The sequence below is a fragment of the Oncorhynchus nerka genome, linkage group LG7, assembly GCF_034236695.1.
Source record: "Oncorhynchus nerka isolate Pitt River linkage group LG7, Oner_Uvic_2.0, whole genome shotgun sequence".
In the NCBI taxonomy this organism is placed as follows: Eukaryota; Metazoa; Chordata; class Actinopteri; order Salmoniformes; family Salmonidae; genus Oncorhynchus; species Oncorhynchus nerka.
In genome coordinates, this window is record NC_088402.1 from 44,873,363 (window position 1) to 44,891,673 (window position 18,311).

At 45.8% G+C, this 18,311-nt stretch overlaps 1 protein-coding gene across 1 annotated transcript; it reads right to left on the bottom strand.

The window, feature by feature from the left end:
* Window positions 1-288: 288 nt before the first annotated feature.
* Window positions 289-11,886, bottom strand: setdb1a (SET domain bifurcated histone lysine methyltransferase 1a). The gene is given in 28 exon segments (XM_065021068.1): window positions 289-497; window positions 499-588; window positions 790-878; window positions 1,098-1,267; window positions 1,551-1,583; window positions 1,586-1,709; window positions 1,711-1,838; window positions 2,053-2,183; window positions 2,423-2,539; window positions 2,541-2,576; window positions 2,803-2,922; window positions 3,133-3,482; window positions 3,905-3,960; window positions 3,963-4,198; window positions 4,720-4,809; window positions 5,020-5,147; window positions 5,336-5,398; window positions 5,400-5,456; window positions 5,458-5,517; window positions 5,519-5,529; window positions 5,884-5,957; window positions 9,427-9,572; window positions 9,574-9,618; window positions 9,707-9,832; window positions 9,834-9,913; window positions 10,072-10,558; window positions 10,734-10,780; window positions 11,775-11,886. Coding segments are annotated over 28 exon segments (3,228 nt in total). The 3' UTR covers window positions 289-475.
* Between the last annotated feature and the right edge of the window lie 6,425 nt (window positions 11,887-18,311).

Sequence of the window (18,311 nt, forward strand, 5' to 3'; positions counted from 1 at the left end):
TAACTGGAGGAAGCTAGAGTGGAAACCATCCCTTTACAGAAACACAGCATTAACAGAACAGAAATGTCTTACTATTTGTTAAGTATATAAATCGTTAACTATTAATATCAAACAAATCAGGTAAATACATAATTTCTCTCTCACAACTGTCTTTGTTCAGACCTCCACAACTGCTTGATGGTTTAATACATTTACAAAGCATTTTCTTTGGAAACATTTAAGGAAAATGTGAGAATATAGTTTAACGAAATATTATTTGGGGCAGAATAAATTAGGAATGCTGAAAAGGACATTTCAATATTTTTTTATTTAACTAGGAGACAATACTTCAGAATTCATTTATTTAAGCACAATTTAAGAATCGTAATATGAACAAAAACCTCTGCATGGTTTAAAATACAACAACTAGACCATCTCCTACAGTATATTCCTAAATTTACTTCAGGGGTGAAGCTGGAAGAAGATGTAAGGGCATTCATAACTTTTCCCTACACTCGATCACAGCAACAATTTAGGATTTTTGATGACCTTTTCACACCAAGCTCACATTTATAATCCCACGGCAGTTTTGTACCAGCTCTGATGCGCCTGAAAAACACAGAGACAATATTATGATCAATATACAGAAGTGCATATTATAATTCACATGCTTTAGTCCCCCTGGGCATTTGTTATAGAGCCACAGACATGAGCAGAACCCGTATTAATCCTGGCTTCGCCTCTCAAAAGACCAACCATTAGCACAAGCAATATATAATATCCCATGAGTCATAACAGAAGGTCACACTCTTGCTGGTGAAGAAGGCCACCCAGGGGAATCGAAGGTCATGTGTGTCCACAAAAACATTCTGCGCAAACAGGTTTGGGTGGCAGCTATGCTGTAGGGAGAGAGACACAGTGGATGTGAGCGTCATGACAATTTTTATCACCATTCATAGGAGGAGGATGAAATTCGTTGTTTAGTCCTGCCCTTTATTGTAACCTGGGTAAGATGCTGAGTTTATGGATCTCTGAGAAGTATGGGTATATAGGGAAAATCATACAGTCGGCATACTATCCAACACGATACCCTCTGATTATTCCTCCTCATGACTCACATTGAGGTAGCGACTCACATTCCCCTCCAGATTTGCGTTGATGATGTAGCATGACTCTTCGCCATCAAAGAAACGCCTTGTGGCGTTTGAGGCCTGCTTGTCATTTCCCTCTGCTGTACCATCCTGCAGGTCAGAAGACTTGGCGTCAGAGCCCGATTTCTTCGCTGGGTCTAGAGAGTCATTTTGTGAGTCATTTGATGAGTCTGGGAACCAAAGTCCTATAACTTATTTTAAAAATCCAGAAATAAAAGTGGAGAGGTCATGAACACGTTTCCGTCTATATTTGTGTCTGTGCTTTATTTTTCTACCTTCCGACAGTATTTTGAGAAACCAACATTTATCAAACCAAATAAGAATGAATACTCTACTAAACCTCAGTAACCTTTTTCGTTGCCCTCAATGTTTGTTTTTCACTCCGTATACTTCTCTGTATATACTGTAGTTTCCTCTTACCCTCCTGTAGTATTTTGGCATGCCTGCGTGTGACTCCATAGAGGAGACATTGTGCCTGAAGTCAGAGTCGCCATCATCTTCACTGACATCGTAGTCCTTGTCCTCGTAATTTTCATCATCATCATCGCGTTCTTCTTCAGCTTCGTCATCAGAGTTCTTCGTCATCAGAGTTCTTCATCATCATACGTCGCTGCTCTTTCTCGGGGTTTCCCTCTTCCTCATCCTTGCCCTCGTCATCACAGTCATCATGCTCACTGTTGACGTCTTCTATGGACTCTTCTTCTGAACCTGATGGGGAACAGAGGCCGAACCATTAGAGATGGTCAGTTCTGTTGCTTCTCTTTGCACTCCCTGTGTGTCCACTGGGTATGTGCATTTACAACTCATGAATCGAAATGGAAAGCCAATTTCTTTTTTTGCATTCAAAAAAAGATAATACACAGTTAACATCAAATCTATCCTATAGTTTGCAGGTGAGTCCAGGCTCTCTGCGTGTCTGTACCTGACTCATTGTCGGAGCAGCGCGTCTCACTCTCGTAACTCTCCTTGCTCTCAGCTCCCACTATGTGGTTCAGGTTGACCACGTACATGTTGCCCTCTGTCCCCAAACTCTTCTTGTTCATGATTATCCCGAAGGGGAGAGATGGCAAAGGGAAAAGTTGTGAGCATTGTGTGCAGTACAACCGGAAGAAAGACATTGCAATAGTAGAAGGAGAGAATGGAAGAGAGTAACACTAGAAGAGGTCTTGGGCATTGAGCACTAAAAGGATGCCCAACAGACAAAATACTAGTAGTGTATGTAATCAACAGAAGTCATACTTAACAGCAGTCTGTCTGTGGGGTTAGGTTGGGTTCCTAGCTCCGACTCACCAGTGTAAGTGCAGATGAAGGTGCCCTTGGCAACGTCATCCAGGTAGCGAATTCCCCAGCTCTTCCCCATGGTCATGAAGAGCTGTAGCCGCAGCTGAAGGCCATGCTGCACCACCCGGTGGGTCACAGCGGCACAGTGCGTTACACTCATATATACTGCAGACAGAGGGAGGTGGAGAGGGTTGATATAATAATACTATCTACAAGAGCTTTTCAGACATTGCTCTCAAAGCATGTCACAGATGACACAAATGCATAGAAAGAGCTGAGAGCTAGAGGAGAACATTGAGGTGAAAAAAATACCAAAGACCAATAGTCAAAGCGATGTTTCGACTGATGGATAATTGAAAGATGTTCATGAAGACACATTGACAAGCCTCACCCTGTGGAGAGCCGTTTCTCCAGCCTCTTGTGTTCGTTGCCAACGTTGACGTCCTCAGGGCCACCCGGTGACACGGCTATGGCCTGGATGGTCAGCTGGTGACAGGAGCATGACGACCTACAGCAACACAATATACATGTCCATAAATACACGTCAATACAACCTCCACATACCATGTAAAAAAAAGTCATGACCGTTTATGCTTTTAGGGAAAGAGGATAATTTGCTAAATGTATTAAACAGTACGTCCTTAAATACATTTAAGGAAATACGTTGCAGTAACAGAACTTTAACCCCTGTGACACACACACACACACACACACACATACGTTCCTGCAGCCATCGGTGCAGTTGCAGCCCACCAGAAAGTCTGAGCTGGTGTTGAGGGAGACCCCGCTGGCCGCCACACGCTGCTTGTTGTAGATCACTGAGATTAGCCGGATGTTGCCAAGTTCGTTGATGCAGGACAGCGGCTGGTTCTCCCTGCCAAGCATCAGGTCTAGGATGTTGATCTTGTATGGCCGGGGTTGGTGGGTTGTGGTCACAGACACAAAGGGGTCCAGACAGAACATGTCCAGGAAGAGGAAGTCACAGCGGGTCTGTTGAAGGTAGTCCTGCACAGCAGTCATGTTGCTCAGGCTGAGGCCACACGGCGACTGGTAGAAGATGTGGAAATACGTCTGAGAAAGACGGAGGGCCCGGAGGAAGGTGAGAAAACACAAAGAGAACATAACCACACCAGAGTTTTTAATAACTACAAGGAGTATGACTATAGGATGACAACAGAATAATACATCATTTTCCATCTGTTACATTGGAAATATGTCATTTGCTCTGCTCCCAACTCTCCAGTTAAAAATAGCAGTGTCCGGCAAGATGCAGCACCAGTAGCAGCAGCACTATAGGTAATGGCAGAGTTCTATATCATGAAGTATGACATTCCAGATAGACCAGTCAATTGACCTGGGGAGAAGTTTACCCCTAGGCACAGATCTTGGATCAGCCCCCCCCCCCCTCCCCCCATGCTAACCTTAACCGTTAGAGAGGAAAATGCTAAACTGACCTAAGATCAACATCTAGGGAAACTTCACCCCACCCCCACCTTGTTATTGACCCGGCGGCGGCCCTTCATTTGGTGGAACTCGCAGAGCAGGGGATGAGCAGCGGGTTGAGTCCACGGTGCTTGGCCTCAACCTTTGACCGGATGCATTCCAGGCAGGCTGGGCAGCAACGGTGGAGGGTGAAGGTGGCTGAACCTTTAGCTGTGATAACAGACGACTCGTCGGTTGAACGGATCTGGCCATAGGGCCTCCTGACGTGATCAGGGAGAAGATGACATGGGTTTGAGGGAGAATGAACGAACTAGGAATTGTTGCCGTTCTGAAACAAGGATGGACTAAAGGACTAAAGGTCAAATAGGGGGTGCTTATATTTGTCCTGTTTCACACATGTACAAGTGTGCAACCTATACAAGCGTGTGAAATGGGAATTTGTTTTCTGCATATCCCCCCCCCCCCCCCCCCCCCCAGAGCAGGATCAGCCCTTATTGACGGTGACCCAGGAGCCATTATGGTTAAGTGCTGTCAGTCAAATGTATTTATAAAGCCCTTCTTACATCAGCTGATGTCAAAGTGCTGTACAGAAACCCAGCCTAAAACCCCAAAACAGCAAGCAATGCGGGTGTAGAAGCACGTGGTTTTGGAAAAACTCCCTAGAATCCCCGAATCTTCACATATTCAAACTAGCAACCTTTCGGCTACTGGCCCAATGCTCTAATCGCTAGGCCACCTGCCAGCCCTAATAAAACCTCATTATAAATGCATGCAGGAAATACATATTCATGAAATTTGTGCAAGACTCTCTTTTGAAAATAGTACGGCAACACAGTATAAACACAGAGACATACATTGTACTCACCCTAAGGGTGCTGAGGCGGTGACGTGAGGTTTGCTGGCAGCGGCCGTGCTGGTCGTGTGGATAGTATTAGCAGTCGAAACTGGTCCCCCCCTGGGCGGTGGACAAAGAGAAATAAACACGTTGTCCACTATACGAATCCAAATACAGGAAAGATTGAAAGTACCGTGCACACCATGTAAGGGAACAGACGGCTGACTTCGATGCCCATTCCAGTCAGACAGACAAGGCTGTAGACGTGTTCATGTTTATCCACAGAACACACTAACACAGAGACAGCAGGATAAAGAGAGACTGATAGACAGATATTTACCAGCATTGGGCCGTGTCACTGTTGGTTTATCCTTTGACTCCTCAACACGTTTCTTCATGTTGGCCTTATGCTCCAGGCGCAAAGAGCCTCGATACAACCATTCCTTATGTTCGTCATCCTGAGAACACACACACACACACACACACACAGGAAAAAAGGATTGGCATTATGTGCGTCAGTGAAGAACTAGACTTTAGTTAGGTAAGCATACCAGAATACCAAGCACAATATACTGCAAGTCAATCACTATCACTTCACTAAATGGTTCACTAAATGGTTACAGCGTAAGCGGTTGCAGATTCTCACCTTGTAGACGATGCACAACAAGCTGCAGTCGATCTGCTCTACCTCAACCCTCCTCCGGACCCCTCTCAAACCCCACGTTGATGGGCTGGCCTGGTCTGTACCGGGCCATGGGCGGGTTGGGGGTACACCTTGATGTAATCCTTGATGAACTCCCTGTTGGCCTCATCCTCTATGTCCTCCCACAACCTCCGGCACTTAAGATGATAGAGAGAAACAATAGGCTTAGTTTGTGTGGGTATGTATGTGCGTTTCCCTGCAAGTGTCTCACCAACACCTACATTTGCAGATTAAACTTGTTGTATGACAACAGCCACAGTAAAAGTTTTGTTGCTCCATACAAGCCAACGAATTGAAAAATGTATATAACTCAAAAGAGTATTACATTGGAATATACATGTATTGTCACACAGGTGGAGTTAACAACTAGAAGCAAACAGTTGGACCTGAATTAGACATCTTACATTTTGTTGGAGGATCAAACAGAATTGAGCCAAGAAGTATTGAGTATACGTTAAAGATAGAAAACAATTGTCCGAGGCTGTTCTTACGTGGTCTGCAAACAATGTGAAGATCCGGCAAGCCTACATAGGAAGGTGTGCCGTCATCAAAAAAGATCAGGAACCTGAAACACAAGGGGAAGCGCAACAGAGCTTTACTAAGGCAATGATGAATCATATTTAGAATTATGTTTCCATATATCATCATCCAACCACACCCACAATAGCTAAATCACACACAAACAAACACAGGGCCGGTCCTTGCCATTCTGCCGGCCTAAGCGAGACCAAAAAAAAATTACGTTAAAAAGACAACAAAAATACTTATTTTTCCAGACTTTGAAATAATTTTCGGGTTCTGAATGAAAGTTGAAAAGACGTCATTTAGAGACGTCTATGTATGGTCCAAATCAAGGCTTTTTCCAAACCGGACAAAATGAATTGTCCGTGAACATCAAAAAAAGACACCCAAAGGGCATCAGCGTCGGTCCATCCTTACTGAGGTATATCCTACAGTGTCGCCTGAATTTGAATTTTAGGAATGTCCATCTATGCGGGAGGCCATTAAGGGGGGGAAACATGATTCATGGGGCCCTATCCTGGTAGGGGCCCCTAAATGTTTAGAAAATTATTTGTTTATCATTTAAAAAATGTTAGACAAAAAAATTAATAAAAATTGGATAAATTAAAACATATAACCATATATAACGTATAACGGACCTTGGAGGTGAGGAAGTTGTTTTGTAGCAGCAGCAACATAACTAGACCATTTTTTAAATTGTAAAGTTAGGCATATGATGACTAAGACACACTTAAATACGTATTCTATTTGATATGTATACTATAATGAAAACATTTTTACTTTCAGTAGTAGATTTTTTTTTGTATGGTAACCTTTGTAGGAGCGAACATTAACCCTAACATTCCCTTTGTTTACTCACCTCCTAGTGCCCAGAGAGCCCCAGGTTGGCACAATCTCAGCAGAAAGCTGTCAGACAGACTGATGCAGAGGAGAGCAGGGAGGAGGAAGAGGAGTTAAAGAGTAGCAGAAGGGCCAGTGAAGGAGTGACAAGAAGAGACTGAACAAGCAATAAGGGAAATGAAGAGTATGGACAGATTTGAAGTGAGGAAGATTATGTTTTAGATGACCCAGCACTGTGGCCAGAGAAAGTACAAGACCATGAAAAAGAAGCTATTGTTCGCAGACTAGCCAACAGGTGTGGTGAGGAGACAAAACTGTATAAAATCATGCCCCTAGACTCAGAAGGCAAGCCATTCCCCAACTATTTACAGTACAGTAAGTCCGCAAAGGGAAGAGAAAAGGTGCAGAGAGACTAGCTTATTTATAGTAAGAGTGTAAAGGCATTATATTGCATTCCATGTGTTCTTTTTTCTCATGAGCAAAGTAAACCATCACCCAGTTCTCTGAATAGTACGGATGGCTGTAAGATATCATCAGTGAAATGGAGGAGACTGTATGACAAACTACCAGAGCATTTCTAAAATGATTGAGTGCAAGCACACATACTGCAAAAGAATCCACTGGCCACATACCTTGTGCCTACCATACTCCTAATCTTGTGGGTGTACATGCAGCTCAGCCGTGCCCAGAAGTATCAACTTTTTGGGGGACTGTGTGAAACATCTGTTCAGTGCCAGCCCAGAGCGATGGGCCATTCAAGGAAAAGACTTGCTGCTGTCTTAACCGCCTTTCAGACACTCTTTGATGGAGTGCACGTATTGCTGCGGTCCGACCAGCGGCAACTCATTTACCATCTGTCATCAAGGCCCTAGACATGCTTCTTGCTACCTGCAGCCTGACAAACGAAGCCAAATCAGAGGCAAAAGGTCTGATAAAGCTACTTCATGTCTTTCAAGGCAATCGTCCTGCTCACTTTCTGGGTAAAAGTTTTGCAGTGTATTGAGAATAGAAGCCTAATTCTTCCGTCAGGAAATATTCCTCTGGACACTGAAGCAGCTCACATTAAGGCGCTACAGGAAGAAATACAGGCTCTGCGTAATCAATGGTGACGCTCTTCTGGCAGATGCCTCCACGGTGGCAAATGAAATGGGTGTAAATACTCAGTTTCACAGTGAACAGAGGAGCCGCCAGAAAAGAAAAAAAAGAAAACATTTCCCCGATGAGACTGAAGATGACATAGCAAAGGAACAGAAGTCAGACAATGGATTTTGCAACACAGCGTTTTATATAGCCCTGGATAGTATAATCAGTCATTTGGACAAGAGATTCCACACGATGGCAGCTATATGTGAGGAGTTTTAACCAATGTGTACATTTAGGAAAATGACTGGAAACCAAATGTGTAGCTTGCCACAAATTGAGAAACAAGTACTCCAAAGATCTCAGATGGATTTGAAAATGATGTGCGAGATCTAAAGACGATATATGCTGCCACTTTTTCCAGATGGTCTTCCTCCTGTAGAGTTCCTAAATGCCACTCACAAGATGCAGCTACAGGGTGTTTTTGGAGAGGTGTGCATTGCACTGCAAACTTCTGTACAATGCCTGTAACAGTTGCTGGAGGTGAACGTGCCTTCAGGAAACTGAAACTTAAAGAACTAAGATCTTTTTTTTATTTGACCTTTATTTAACCAGGTAGGCTAGTTGAGAGCAAGTTCTCATTTACAACTGCGACCTGGCCAATTTCTACATTGTAGATCTAAGATCTACCATGTGCCGAGACAGGTTGAACAGCCTTTCCAAACAGCCCCAAAATCCTGGCAATGACCCTGGGCCCACCGTTTGACAAAAACAGGCCGTTGTATTGGCTTTATTAGTCCTGAATCCCATGATGAATCCATTTGGCTATTTTAGCTCTGAATATCAGCAACCCACCTTGATCAGGAGTTATCCTGAGCCTATTTGCAATGTGTTTACACAGCGGGAAATGCAGAAGTATTTAATTTTTTGCTATGACCAGCTCATGGATACAAACTTGAAACCACTGATCATGACAATTTAGCCCATGGGATGAAACCTTATTGTCCATTTTACTTTCACATGTCCTGTTTTTAAGGATATGTCCATTTTACTTTCACATGTCCTGTTTTTAAGGATATGTTTGTTAACATGTCAGCACATGTTCTATTCACTTTGGTGTCATTTAGGTTAGGCTATGTGATCGGGGAAACATGCATGATGTAAAAAGTTTCCGTCTCATTACATTGGAGATCAAATGTGTGACAGCCCAGCCCGTAGGCTACAGAAAAAGGTCAAATACTCTTATCACATGCTACAACCGGATACACACGGAATGTAGGTGGAGCACTGTAGCGATGCGTTTCTCCAAGAGCACCCTGGAGAGGCGCGCTGCCAACGGACAAGTTCAATATTGTGTCCCTGCCTAAGTGGGCACTGCTCGTCAAAGGGCGGCATCAGCACTCACCTAAAAAGCCCGAGAGAAATTGTTGTTGTTTTTGGACAGAATCAGGTGTTGTTGCGAGGTTTGTCTTGGTCAGTTTAGCACAGAAAATGCTGCCCTCGTCAATCTACCATAATGGGCGGTCGCCTAATCCTGCCTAATGAGCAGGCGGCCCTGCACACACAGTCATACACTGTCTTTAAGCTCATACCTCATGCGGTTCTTTCGGTTGGGGAGTTCAGCCAGAATGCCAGAGCAGAACAAGGACTGGTGGACATCCTTGAACTTGGCCACCACTCGCACGCCCACGTACAGCTGCTCCAGCAGAGCGGTGTGGTCAAAGGCTATGTGGTGTCCCTGACAGCATGCTCCTCCCCTTCTCGCTAAAGTCCACCTCCATTTTCTGTGGATGATCAATGGTTGAGATATAGAGAGCATGGAGAAAACTAAGAAATCTGTAAAGGACATCTAATGATATACAAGAACAGGACTAACCGGTGGTTGGGTGTGTTCTTACCTGTTGGTTGGATTTCTGTAATCCTGCCGTGGTGCCAGGTCTTGGTCCTGCTCCTGGCCAGGACCATCGTGTCAATCTTGATCTCCTCCTCTATGAGGACAAGGGGGTGGCTGAGTCGCAGGGTTGGGTGCATGGGTCAGAGCTTGCGACACGCTGGTCACCACAAACAGAGTGGCTGATTCTAAATCAGGGAGCGAGAAGACCACCATGAGCACTAAAGATCGTCATTAACGATATCATTGACATTAGGTAGAAAGCAATTTAGAGAAGATCAATGTAAAACAAGGCCAGTCCATTAATGCAAAGCATAACTCACCTTTTCTGATGGGGCAGTGGAACCATTTTTGCTGGCCTCTTGTAGTTTGGGAGCAGATTTGTCACTCTTGCTGGGCTCTTGTGATTTTGGTGGGGAAGCTGTGCCAGCTTTGCTCGAGTTCAGCTGTTTTGTTGATGCAGAGGAGTCACCTGTTCTGGGTTTTTGTGGTTTCATTGGCACAGAAGGATTTGTAGGGGCAGGAGACAAGTCTTCAATGTAGCACCCAAATTTGTGTTTGGCTCGGGGAGATTCTCTCCTCTTTTCACCTTTTCTCAGCCGTCTTCATTTGCTGGCCTCGGGATGTTTTGTTGAAACCTTTTTGGATTTTGATGGAGGAGTATTATCGTCGCCGTCTTCTTGTGGACTTGGTGGTTCAGACTCTGACTGTGCAAGGCGAGTTGCTGGGGTATCACTAGAGCCTGAGGCTTCACTTGTGACAACAGTTACAGTAGGGGTGGTCACAGCTAAAGAAGATGGCATGCTCTCCGTGTCATCTGCCATGTCATTGTACTAAGGAAGAATGAGAGAAGAGCATGTCAGGAGCATGGCCGAGACCACACACGTAGAAGTGTGTGTGTGTGTGTGTGTGTGTGTGTGTGTGTGTGTGTGTGTGTGTGTGTGTGTGTGTGTGTGTGTGTGTGTGTGTGTGTGAGCACATTTGAATCCTATCTGGCTTAGTTCTCACATCTTCTGTGTCACTGTCTGTAGCTGTGCCTTCTTCAGGAGCAGCAACTGAGAAAAAGACAAGAGGTGGAGGAAAGAATAAAGCAAAACGAATTGGGATTGAGGGTCACGCCAAAGACTGTGTTCCCATTCAAACAACATCTCCCTCAATCCCAATCCGTTTTGCTTACAATTCCCTTCTGTCTTTTGCGCTAGCACTACACAGCCGATTCAAATAACCAACTCATCATCAAGCTTTGACTATTTGAATCAGCTGTATAGTGCTAGGGCGAAAGACAGAACGTGTACCCAGGGGGAGGCCCCAGGATAGAGTTTGGGAAACCCTGCCTTGCAGGGTTGAATAGCGGGAGCCAGGTTAACGAGGTTTATCGGCCAAACTCACTGCCTTTTCCCAGGATAAATAACTGAGTAATGAGTCAATTATTTATGTGAACAGCATGACATGAAATGGAACTGTTAAATGATATGCGAATGTTTAAACCTGGCGTCTCTACGACTTTTCTATTACCGGGCGGCAGGGTAGCCTAGTGGTTAGAGCGTTGGACTAGTAACCGGAAGGTTGCAAGTTAAACCCCCGAGCTGACAAGGTACAAATCTATCGTTCTGCCCCTGAACAGGCAGTTAACCCATTCTTGTGTAACAACACCTGCTCAGCATCGGTACATCTGAAAATCACACCTGCCGGACAAGTACAGGATGGCAACAACAACTGCCCGAGTTACACCAGGAACACACAATCCCTCCATCAGTGCTCAGACTGTCCGCAAAAGGCTGAGAGAGGCTGGACTGAGGGCTTGTTGGCCTGTTGTAACACAGGTCCTCACCAGACATCACCGGCAACCCACCGTCGCTGGACTAGACAGGACTGGCAAAAAGTGCAATTTTCTGACGAGTCGCGGTTTTGTCTCACCAGGGGCGATGGTCGGATTCACGTTTATCGTTGAAGGAATGAGCGTTACACCGAGGTACTCTGGAGCAGGATCGATTTGGAGGTGGAGGGTCCGTCATGGTCTGGGGCGGTGTGTCACAGCATCAATCAAACTGAGCTTGTTGTCATTGCAGGCAATCTCCATGCTGTGAGTCACAGGGAAGACATCCTTCTCCCTCATGGGGTACCCTTCCTGCAGGCTCATCTTGACATGACCCTCCAGCATGACAATTCCACCAGCCATACTGCTTGTTCTGTGCGTGATTTCCTGCAAGACAGGAATGTCAGTGTTCTGCCATGGCCAGCGAAGACCCGGGATCTCAATCCCATGGAGCACATCTGGAACCTGTTGGATCGGAGGGTGAGGGCTAGGGCCATTCCCCCCAGAAATGTCCGGGAACTTGCAGGTGCCTTGGTGGAAGAGTGGGGTAACATCTCACAGCAAAAATTGAACAATCTGGTGCAGTCCATGAGGAGGAGATGCCCCTTTCAATACGTTTCTACACTGAGTGTACAAAACATTAGGGACACCTTCCTAATATTGAGTTGCACCCCATTTCACCCGCAGAACCTCTTCAATTCGTCAGGGCATCGACTCTACAAGGTGTCAGAAAGCATTCCACAGGGATGTTGGCCAATGTTGACTCATGCTTCCCACAGTTGTGTCAAGTTGGCTGGATGTCCTTTGGGTGGTAGACCATTCTTGATACACACAGGGAAACTGTTGAGTGTGAAAAACCCAGCAGCGTTGCAGTTCTTGACCCAAACCGGTACGCCTGGCACCTACTACCATACCCCGTTCAAAGGCACTTCAATCTTTTGTCTTGCCTGTTTGCCCTTTGAATGGCACGTATACCCAATCCATGTTTAAAGGCTTCAAAAATCCTTCTTGAACCTGTCTCCTCCCCTTCATTTACACTGATTTGAAGTGGATTTCACCAGTGACATGAATAAGGGATCATAGCTTGCACCTAAATTCACCTGGTCAGTGTATGTCATGGAAATTTTTTGCACACTCAATGTATATAGGACAGTGTAGAGGGCATCTCTGTCTACATTGTCACAATTCCACATGTTCTGATTCCCAAATTTTTGGTAAAACAAAATAAGAGTATCAACCCACTCTAAATACAGTAAATGTTGCATAATCTGATAAGGTTGTCTGGCATTAAACCCTATACAGTCAATGCTGTCATGCTCGTCCTCTTCTTCTGACGAGGAGTAGCAAGGATCGGACCAAAGCGCAGCGTGGTACGTGTTCATGACGATATTTATTCAACTCAGAACACTAAAACAAAAATAACAACGAGAATGATACGAAATGAAACAGTCCTGTCTGGTGACATACACAAAGACAGAAAATTATCACCCACGAAACACAATAGAAAACAGGCTCCCTAAATATGGTTCTCAATCAGGGACAACGATTGACAGCTGCCTCTGATTGAGAACCATACCAGGCCAAACACAGAAATAGCAAATCATAGAAAAACTAACATAGACAACCCACCCAACTCACGCCCTGACCATACTAAAACAAAGACATAACAAAATAACTAAGGTCAGAACGTGACAGTACCCCCCCAAAGGTGCGGACTCCGGCCGCAAAACCTGAATCTATAGGGGAGGGTCTGGGTGGGTGTCTGTCCGTGGTGGCGGCTCTGGCGCGGGACGTGGACCCCACTCCACCATAGTCTTTGTCCACCTCCTCAACCGCCTCCGTGGCCTCTTTCGAGCGGCGACACTCGCCGCCGACCTCGGACTGGGGACCCTAGCAATGGGTCCCGAATGGACAGGAGATTCCGGCAGCACCGGACAGGCGGGAGACTCCAGCAGTGCCGGAGTGAAGGACGACTCCGGCAGCACCGGAGTGACGGGCGGCTCCGGCGGCTCCTGGCTGACGGACGGCTCCGGCGGCTCCTGGCTGACGAGCAGCTCCGGCGGCTCCTGACTGACGAGCGGCTACTGACAGACGGGCGACTCCGGCAGCTCCGGACAGACGGGCGACTCCGGCAGCTCCGGACAGACGGGCGACTCCGGCAGCTCCGGACAGACGGGAGACTCCGGCAGCTCCGGACAGACGGGAGACTCCGGCAGCTCCGGACAGACGGGAGACTCCGGCAGCTCCGGACAGGCGGGAGACTCCGGCAGCTCCGGACAGATGGGAGACTCCGGCAGCTCCGGACAGATGGGAGACTCCGGCAGCTCCGGACAGATGGGAGACTCCGGCAGCTCCAGACAGATGGGAGACTCTGGCAGCGCTGGGCAGGTGGGAGCACCTGTAGGGAGGAAATGGAGAGACGGCCTGGTACGGGGGGCTGCCACCGGAGGGTGGTGCATGGAGGTGGCACCGGATAGACCGGACTGTGAAGGCGGACTGGAGGTCTCGAGCACCGAGCCTGCAAAACCCTACCTGGCTGAATGCTCTCCGTAGCCATGCCAGTGCGGCGAGGTGCAATAGCCCACACTGGGCTGTGCTGGCGAACCGGGGACACCATGCGTAGGGCTGGTGCCATGTACCCTGGCCCGAGGAGACGCACTGGAGACCAGATGCGCTGAGCCGGCTTCATGGCACCTGGCTCGATGCCCAACCTAGCCCGGCCGATACGAGTCGCTGCTATGTACCGCACCGGGCTATGCCTGCGCACCGGGGACACCGTGCGCCTCACGGCATAACACAGTGCCTGCCCGGTCCCTCTCTCTCCACGGCAAGCACGGGGAGTTGGCGCAGGTCTCCTACCTGACTTCGCCACCCCCAATACATTTTTGGGCTGCCTCTCAGCCGCGCTGCCATGCTGCCTCCTCATACCACAGCCTCTCAGCTTTCACTGCCTCCAGCTCTGCCTTGGGGCGGCGATATTCCCCAGCCTGTACCCAGGGTCCTTTGCCGTCCAGGATCTCCTCCCATGTCCAGGTGTCCTGAGATCGCCTGCTGCTGCTGCTGCCCGTTACCACACTGCTTGGTCCTTTGGTGGTGGGTGATTCTGTCATGCTCGTCCTCTTCTTCTGACGAGGAGTAGCAAGGATCGGACCAAAGCGCAGTGTGGTACATATTCATGACGATATTTATTCAACTCAGAACACTAAAACAAAAATAACAACGAGAATGATACGAAACAAAACAGTCCTGTCTTGTGACATACACAAAGACAGAAAATAATCACCCACGAAACACAATAGAAAACAGGCTCCCGAAATATGGTTCTCAATCAGGGACAACGATTGACAGCTGCCTCTGATTGAGAACCATACACAGAAACAGAAATAGCAAATCATAGAAAAACTAACATAGACAACCCACCCAACTCACGCCCTGACCATAGTAAAACAAAGACATAACAAAAGAACTAAGGTCAGAACGTGACAAATGCATTAAACATTCATCACTTATCAAGGAATGTACAGACTAGAGAAATAGATACAGTACAAGTCATGCAAAAACTTTATTTACAAAAGGATAGAAAGGAACAGTGCAACTCAGCTGCCATTGTGGAAATGATTTGTATTCTTTCCCCGGTGATAATCTTGGATTATACACTGGCCTGCATAGGCTTAGCCTACGGTATAAGCTATTTCTGCTGCATCTCCCAAATAAACTAAAGTTTGTTGCTAAGTCAAATGACATCCCTCATTTAGGCTATCTTTTCATAAAGCTTAGGGATTCCTGCTGTATATCTTCAGCATGGTGAGTAGCAGAATGTTAACTCTCTCCGGCACATGGTTTGTGAGTGCCTCTTTTTTTGCGTGGTACTCTCGTCTTAATTGGTGATCTGTTCCTCTTGATAGGTGGAGGTTGAGATGGCACCATAAGGGTCCACCACTGTCTGAGCACAGCGCACCACCGTTAGCAGCAGGAAGAAGCAGAGGAGGGCAAGAAAGAAGAGAGCAAAGCCCAGGTCCACGTCCACCTCCAGCATGGACAGAGAAGGAGCTGGCGGGTGCTGGTCCATGTGGCTGATCAAGGTAAGGCTCAGTAGTAGCTTGAGAGATGCTCGTAAAATTGTGTTGCAGATCCTGGATGAACAGGATAAATGAAGACAACAGAGACTTAGCTGCTTTTCCTATGACTTGTCTTCCAATCTACGAGATCAGTTGCCAGGTAAGTTAAAGTCTTCTCAGGTAGATAATGTCTTGTCATGAAATTGCAATGTAAATCATATGATTGTATGATATCTCATTAAAGATCCAAGTTAAGTCTTGTAAAGTGAGTCACTTGCAGCATAAGTGAACGCCACATTGGGCCCCAGCCCAGGGTGTGTCCTCCTGTGAGAGAGGAAATATCATTATCAGCCTAAACTTAACCAAACACACTCCCTGGCTCTGAGGTGTACATGTACCCTTGTTAACGTATTGCTCAGAGAATAAACAAAGAAGACATACATACACTCATACAAAAATGTTGCTCTGACAGAGAAGAAATAGACAACAAAAAAAAGAAAACTGGCCAGTACAGCACTTTGTATTTACGAGCACCCCTAGGTATTCCCAAAATCCCAATAATGCTTAAATGTGTTTCTCTTTTCAATATTTTGCATACACGTTTAAGACAAGTATTGTTTATTTTAGCATATGTGTGGGTTATACATCACACAATTTGAATACATTTCATATGAAAGTTCATAGCTGTTAATACGTTTGGTTTGTGTTTTCATCAGTGCTTGACATGGACTGAAATAGGTGCCGGTACTGTTTATATTTAGGTGTAGGAGCTCCACAATACTTAGCTAATATTCTTTAACAGGGGTTCCCAAACTTTTTCACTCGGGACCCTTCCAGTATATGGGAACATCCTGCATTTTGCAGTTTTAAAGAATATTTTCTTGTAATTCTATACATTTTTTCATGTCTAATGTATTCATGTGATATTTGAGTGACAAGAAAATTACAACTATCTACAGGCTAAAAAAACGAAATAAATAAACGTTAACTGACATGGGCTATATGATCTGGAGTTATAAATAACTCTCTAAAGGTATGCAATGAGGTATGCAATGACTAACATGACAAGAGAAACTGATGATGCACTACCTAATCCGGACTAAGTTCCTTCATTTCTTAAAATACACAGTTTGGGAACTACTGTTCTATAAGAGGAACAGGAGCTCAAGCAGTAGAACATTTGAGGTGACGGTACTCAGCTCCAGTGAGCTCTTACCCATGTCAAGCACTGATTTACACAAAACAGTAAAAGTACTTAGCAGTAGTCTTAGAATAAAAATGCACACATATGAAAATCTCTAACTGTGGCTAAAGAGCACTCGAATGGACTCAATTAAACAACAGACTAAGCTACGCACATACACTATATATACAAAAGTATGTGGACACCCCTTCAAATGAGTGGATGCGGCTATTTCAGCCACACCCGCTGCTGGGAGGTTTATAAAATCGAGCACAGTCATGCAATCTCTGTAAACAAACATTGGCAGTAGAATGGCCTTACTGAAGAGTTCAGTGACTTTCCATGTGGCACCGTCATAGGATGCCACCTTTCCAACAGTTTGTCTGTTCGTCTAATTTCGGCCCTGCTTGAAGTGTCCGGTCAACTTTAAGTGCTATTATTGTGAAGTAGAAACGACTAGGAGCAACAATGGCTCAGTCGCGAAGTGGTAGGCCACACAAGCTCATAGAACGGAACCGCCAAGTGTTGAAGTGCATAAAAGTAAAAATCGTCTGTCCTCGGTTGCAACACTCTCTATCGAGTTACAAACTGCCTCTGGAAGCAATGTTAGCAACAGAACTGCAATAACTGTCGGGAGCTTCATGAAATGGGTTTCCATGGCCGAGCAGCCGCACACAAGCCCAAGATCACCATGTGCAATGCCAAGCGTCAGCTGGAGTGGTGTAAACTTGCCACCATTGGACTCTGGAACAGTGTAAACACATTCTCTGGAATTATGAATCATGCTTCACCATTGGACGAATCTGGGTTTGGTGGATGCCAGGAGAACTCTACCTGCCCCAATGTATAGTGCCAACTGTAAAGTTTGGTGGATGAGAGTAATGGTCTGGGGCTGTTTTTCATGGTTCGGGCTAAGCCCCTTAGTTTCAGTTGATTAGCGTTAATGTAAATCTTAACGCTACAGCATGCAATAACATTCTAGACGATTCTGTCCTAACTTTGTGGCAATAGTTTAGGGAAGACACTTTCCTATTTCAGCATGACAATGCCCCCATGCACAAAGCGAGTGAATTGGAATGGCGACTGCGACCCAGGCCTAATCACCCGTATCAATGCCCGACCTCACTAGTGCTCTTGTGGCTGGCTGAATGAAAGCAAGTCCCCGCAGCAGTGTTCATCTAGTGGAAAGCCTTCTCAGAAGAGTGGAGGCTGTTATAGCAGCAAAGTGGGGACCAACTCCATATTAATGCCCATGATTTTGGAATGAGGTGTCCACATACTTTTGGTAAAACAAATACAATCTCCCAATTAAATTCAAATGAAAGAGCATAACTCCCTATGAATCTGAATAACATAAAACATTGATTATTACGTACACCTTGTCCACTACTGTATGAGTATTTCAAACCGTGCTCAAGATTTAAAACTCACCGTCCTTGCTTGTCTTTCACATGGAGGAAGAAATGACAGTTTTATCGATCTCCCTGTTGTTTCACAGAACCTTTTCCTACCTGTCTGCACCCCTTTTA